The sequence below is a fragment of the Kryptolebias marmoratus genome, linkage group LG11 (assembly GCF_001649575.2).
Source record: "Kryptolebias marmoratus isolate JLee-2015 linkage group LG11, ASM164957v2, whole genome shotgun sequence".
NCBI lineage: Eukaryota > Metazoa > Chordata > Actinopteri > Cyprinodontiformes > Rivulidae > Kryptolebias > Kryptolebias marmoratus.
Window position 1 is genome coordinate 16,381,471 of NC_051440.1, and position 6,403 is coordinate 16,387,873.

The following is a 6,403-nucleotide window of genomic DNA, read 5'->3' on the forward strand; positions in this document are numbered from 1 at the left end:
AAAATTCCTAAAGGATACAATTTTTTTTATTTTTATTAAATACACAGTATCACCCCTGACCCATCTTAATCATCTTAAGTGACCAGGTGTACTTCAGTCTCATCAAGTTTATTAGGAGAAAAAAAAACATAAACAAGTTACAGAACTTATAACATGTTCAGTGCACTCATTAAATGTGACCCGTGCTGGCAAAATGAGCACAAAACACTTTAAAATGTTGATTTTTCTCGTAATTTAGATTTGCGTAAAAATGAGTCCATAAAGACACCATCTAGCTGTAACTAAAATAGCATATAATTGTTCTAATCTACCTTTAAATTTAAGTTTTTTCAGTCTTCAGAAGTAATCCTAGTCCTTTTAAGTTCCTTTGAAATTTACCATTTTTCTCTGCCGGCTGCCGTAGCAGTATAATGTTTGGCGTCATTGTAAAGTTTGGGGATTCTGCCTTTTTAAATATATGGCTCGAATTTCAGATAACATCGTTTGAGGCCAATATAAATCAAGTTTTTAACATAAACAGAACTAGCTGGTTGCCAGGTGATAAATCACCTAATTTCACCAAACTACGTACACTTTTGACATGGAGAATTTGAAAATAACAATAACTCAATATTGAAAAATTCCACTATATACCACTATATATCCCAACTTCCAGAAACAGAAATAAGGAATGCAGATAATTTGCTTGCTGTGAAATAAACCATTAAAAAAAGCAATGACTTTATTCATTTAACTGACGACCAATAACACTTCACTTTTTACAATACATTATAATGCTTAAATGTAGCACAGTAATTATACTGAAGTGTAATTACAAGCATTTCATAAGTTTTAAAGGATTTTATTGACAATCATTTAAGTTTATACAGAGTCGATATTTGCAGTGTTGGCTCTCCTTTTTCCAGCTGTCAATCAGCTTCTGACTGATGGCAGCCCATCAGTGGGTTTTAGTTTGTCTACCCGCCTCTTGAGGATCGACCTCAAGTTCTCAATGGGACTAACATCCAGGGAGTTTCCTGGATATGAACAGAAAATGTTGATGTTTTGTTCCCAGAGCCACTAAGTTACGACTTTTGTCTCATGACACGGTGCTCCACCTTCATGGAAAAGGCTTGGTTTGTCACCAGACTGTTGTTGTGCAGCTGGAAGAAGTTGTTCAGGTTCACTTCTTTCTTCATGGCGTTCCTTTGGCTGGGTAGCTACCCCACACATGAACGCTGTCAGGAGGTTTTTCTGTTATCCCTTCGTCCTGAAACTGTGTAGACAGTTCACACCCCACAGAACCCAAATGCTAAAGATGCTCAAGATCTTGACCCAAGTTGAACTTCCAGCTCTACAAGATGTGAACAGAAGCTGATTTTATGACAAATGTAAATATTCAATAATGTATTCCAATAATAATAATAATAATAACAATAATAATTGCTCAAGGTGGTTGCTAAGATGAAAACAAGAGATTATTTCATTAGTCTTTTGTTTTTTTCCACTGTAATAAAGACTTAAGCATTTTACATTGAACAATAAAAAGTTTTACATAAATAAATCATGGTTGAGTAAATGGAATGTACTTATACAGCAGATTTCTTTAGCTGAATTTATTAATAACAACGTAGTTCCCAAAGAGCTAAAAGCTGAAAACTTGATTTAATTTCCTGTCATGTCTTTGCTAAATTTGCCCACCAGGGGGAGCTCGCATGGCAGATCAGCTTCACAAAAGGTCTATTTCTGTCAATAAGAGCAATACAATAAAAATGCACGTCTGCACACAAGTTGTACGACTGTTGTTCTGTGACCAGAAAGGGTTTGCAGACTTAATCACTGTGCCTTGTGACCAAATAAGCGCTTTTCTTTATCATATGTATGTTTATAGATTGAGTCAATTCACTTATTCTCCCCATAAATACAGCGTTTGGGTCAGAAACACGCAGTAGATTTGTTCCTTCTAATTTGCGATATCCCATTAACCTTCTATATTATTATACAGTAGTAAGTTTTATATAATTGTACACAGTCGCAGTTATGTAAAAAGGTAGGTCACTTAAAAACAACCTAATTATTTCCAATCATAAAACCAGACGGGGACACACATTTTAACAGACCACAAAATCTGATAGCTGATCAAATCTGTGCCCCTGCGAAAAGAAAAACATTTTACAATAACAGATCAGTCTTTGGCTGCAAAGATACTTCATAGTCATGTCTGCTAACTCCAGTGAGTTTGAGGATTATCCTCCTTTCCTGACAAAAACTACAAACTGGGGGACAGATTATTTCAGGGATTACTACCTTAACAAGACACCTGTCAAAAAGGTAGCTATTGCGAGGTAACGCAATCATTTTTAGTTTCTGATATGCCCCTTGCGGGACTCCGTAGCTTAGTCAGATACGATGACTGGACAGAAAAAAGGGAGAAAAAAGGCATTCAAAGTCAAAATAATGTTGATTTTTAATTAAGTTAGGCCACCTATTTTATTTTATTTTATTTTTAAAGATGATTAATGATCAAAATAGGCACATTAGTATGAATTGTGGGAGGGAGGGAAAGCGACAGAGGGAGAGAGAGAGAGCGAGGTGCGTTTGTTTGTGTGTGAAGTTTCTGGCAATATCGCGGGCAGCTCTAAGCGGTGACGCATCCGCTCCTCTCTCTCAGCTGAATCCCCCGCAGAAGCTCCCAGCCGGCCGGTTAGCATCATGGCGAACGTTGCGGACACCAGGCTATACGACATCCTCGGAGTTTCACCCTCTGCATCCGAGAACGAACTCAAAAAGGTACGGGCGTTTTCTTCAAAAGTAAAATCGAGGTGACATTTGTTCGATTTAGCGGAGAGAGGGAGGGTAAAAAAAGAGGGCTAAGGGGAAAAGTTACAAGTGCCGCGCGGCCTAAAAAAAAAGAGGCTAATGGATGTGGGCTAGCTTATTAGCTTCTTAGCATATTAGCAAGCTGAAATGCTTAATCGCACCGCGGTTGTTTTCGCTGTTTGGGCAAAACGTTGCTTCTAATGACTTGCTGGTATGGACTGTAAAGCTCATAATTTACATTTATTAATCAGAGGGTTGACATTTGCTTGGCGAAAACCTAAGAAAATAAAGAGCCACGAGTGCGAGAGCTGCCGGTGTTGCGTCGAGAAATGCGCCCTAGTCATTAAAAGCCCCCTCGTCAGTTGAAGTTAAAACGCATTTCAAGACCCTTGTTTTTAATGGGGTTTTTTTACCCCGTAATAAAATTTTCTAAATTAATAAATGACAAGCTGATCCTTGGTTTTATAAGGAGCCTTCGGTGAATCTCATCTATTCGTAATGCATTATAATACATTTACGACACTGTTATGGCTAGCTAAACTGCCAGGTAAATGCGACCTGATCCTCCCCGTGCTATTCCCTGACCGGAAAATATCACATCCATAAATTCACTTTATTTACATAAACAGCCCCTTTCTCTGTTATCCCGTAATACTTTGCTTCAAGTAACTGTGACATTTTCCCAAGCGTGCATATCACGAGAGCCTAGCTTGCCACAAATGGACGGCGAGGTTGCTTTTTTCGGCACAACACCTACCTGTGGAAGGGTAACACATTCCAGCTACTAGCCCCATCAGCTCCCAGTTAGACGAGGGAAATGTAAATGATTAAGTCCAGTAAAGCTGCCTGTGTGAATACCAGCCTTATTGAAACGCTGTGGTGTCACAGTTTTTGAGTAATTGTCAAAGAGAAACTTGTGACAAGCCTTAAGGAACCTGTCAGCAGATTTGATCGTGTTCCTGTAGCAACTAAAAAGCACATTATGTACTCAAACCATACAGATTAATAGTTAAACGTTTCAGTTGCATCTCTAAAAAGTCCATGCCCTTATGTTTTACCGATTTTGTTAAATGTATGTTTAATAAATGGCTCCTGGGTTTTATAAACGTACTAAACTGAAATCAAACTTTTTTTGTTAAAACCATTCAAGCTGTCAAAAATTATATTATATTTTTAATGTTTTGATTTTAATTTTAATGCTTCTAACACAAATTTGTATGTCAATATTTGATTGTTTGGGGGTTAATGTAAGTCAAACTCATCATGGTGTTTTAAAAATAATTGTTAGAAAACAGCAAATATTCCTCACCTTTTTTACAACCCGTAAATGTTGGCAACAAAACATGACTGCTGATTTTGCCATTTATTACAAATAAGAGATGGTAGTGTTTAGTAGTGATGGATGCGTATTTAGTGATTATTTTTTATTATAGTTAAAATAATGAAAAGATAAAAAATAACAATTTGAAAGGAGAATAACTGTTTAAATCAAAACCAAGTATAAAAAATACTCTTTAAATTAATCGTGAAAATATGTAAAAATATTATATGTAGACATTACAAAGTTATCCATTTTCAGTAAGTTATAGTACGTTGTGCTGTGACCCAAGCTTAGCTGTAGCAAGATGATGGTGTGAGTGTGCAGAACATCATGTTGTTTTTTAACATTTTATTAATTAATTAATTTTTTTTACAGGCCTACCGTAAATTGGCCAAAGAGTACCATCCTGACAAGAATCCTGATGCTGGAGACAAGGTATGAGGCACCAAATCGTGTCAACAGTGACAACATTTTATTTCCAAACACCTAAAGCTGCAGTAGTGATACAGTTACTCACCTTTTTAGAATCAAGGCATGATTTCACATTCAGTTTTGCAAGAATACACAGCAACACAAACTCTTGTAGGATTAGTTTTGATTGCATGAAATATAAAATAACTTTTCTTTTATTTCATGCCTTCTTTTACTTTATGAGGACTTATAGTTCTGATGTTCTGAATTTTTCTCTGGTCTTCTTGACCTAAAGCTCTAATTGTTGTCATTGATTTCTTTTTTATTCCCTCCCCAGTTTAAAGAAATTAGTTTTGCGTATGAGGTATTGACGAACCCCGAGAAGAAGGAGCTATATGATCGTTATGGAGAGCAGGGACTACGAGAGGGCGGAGGAGGAGGCCCCGGCATGGACGATATCTTCTCCCACATTTTTGGTGGAGGACTCTTTGGGTTTATGGGTGGTCAGGGCAGAGGGCGCAATGGAGGCAAGAGAAGAGGAGACGATATGGTACACCCTCTGAAGTAAGTCTTTTACGAATAAATACCTCATAACACGGTGGTTTGTTTAAAAAAAACTAATGTATTACATCATTTTCTATCACAGAGTTTCTCTTGAAGACTTGTACAATGGCAAAACTACAAAACTGCAGCTCAGTAAGAACGTGTTGTGTAGTGCCTGCAACGGGTGAGTCTGCTTCTCATGTTTTGACATTTGTGAATAAAATTATATTAACTTTTAAAGCTCTGATTTGTAATAGCACTAATTACTGCCGCATTTTCAAAAAACACTGGGACAATTCTGTCTGATACTTTTACAGCAAACAAACGAAACAAGACAAAACCATAATTGAGTTGATAAACCCAGACTACACTTAAATAATCAAACATCTTCCTGGTGATATTTAGTAGTCTTTGGCTTGGTAAGAGATAGTTCCTTACCTTCGTTCTTTGCAACCTCCTTGACACTGTTTGGAGCTTCTCTGGAAATGAGATTTTATATAAAATCTTGCTGCAGATGGAGATGGAGGTAAATTCAGACTTCTATTACTGATCTAACAGATAACGCAGCAGACCTCTAAGACAGAAAGGAACAGCACTTGGCTGTGTTTGACTCTGTGGAAGTCCCATTCACTAATTAGCCTAATTTCAGAGAGAGGAAGCTGATCATTTTTGACTGGATTGGCATTCGGGTGAAAGGCATACACAGCGGGGCTGAAAGTGCAAGCTGCCTGCTGTCACACAGCAAAATGAACGCATTGCATGATTTAATTTACAAAAACTGATACTCCTGTCAGTCTGTGAGTGTGTGTTCACTATTACAGCCCTGCAGCAAACTAAAAAAGACAGTGTCATGCCCAGCTAGGTGTGTTTAAATCACAATATACATTGTGCACATGTTCAGTAAACCTCTTTAGCTGACATTGCGTTTGTAATTTCTGCAAAGAGTATTTTTGGAAAGCATGTATGTTAGGCAGCGGAGTCTGTGATAACAATTGTCGTGATAACACAGATTAACTGTTCCATTCTAGTCAGGGGGGTAAGGCAGGAGCTGTGCAGAAATGTGTGGCATGCAGAGGACGAGGAATGAGAATCATGATCAGACAGCTGGCTCCAGGCATGGTGCAACAGATGCAGTCAGTCTGCACAGACTGCAACGGAGAGGGTAATGTCTTCACACACATTTACAGGTGCTGGTCATAAAATTAGAATATCATGAAAAAGTAGATTGATTTCAGTAATTCCATTTAAAAAGTGAAACTTGTATATTATATTCATACATTACATACAAACTCATATTTCAAATGTTTATTTCGTTTAATTTTGATGATT

General features: G+C 37.3%; 1 protein-coding gene across 1 annotated transcript in view; it reads left to right on the forward strand.

Moving 5' to 3' along the window:
• Positions 1-2,691: 2,691 nt before the first annotated feature.
• dnaja2b (DnaJ heat shock protein family (Hsp40) member A2b) overlaps positions 2,692-6,403 on the forward strand; it is a 6,481-nt gene continuing 2,769 nt past the window's right edge. The window contains exons 1-5 of the mRNA XM_017406122.3: positions 2,692-2,769; positions 4,496-4,555; positions 4,869-5,095; positions 5,178-5,258; positions 6,103-6,236. Coding sequence (XP_017261611.1) covers positions 2,692-2,769; positions 4,496-4,555; positions 4,869-5,095; positions 5,178-5,258; positions 6,103-6,236 — 580 coding nt within the window. The remainder of the gene's footprint in view (positions 2,770-4,495; positions 4,556-4,868; positions 5,096-5,177; positions 5,259-6,102; positions 6,237-6,403) is intronic.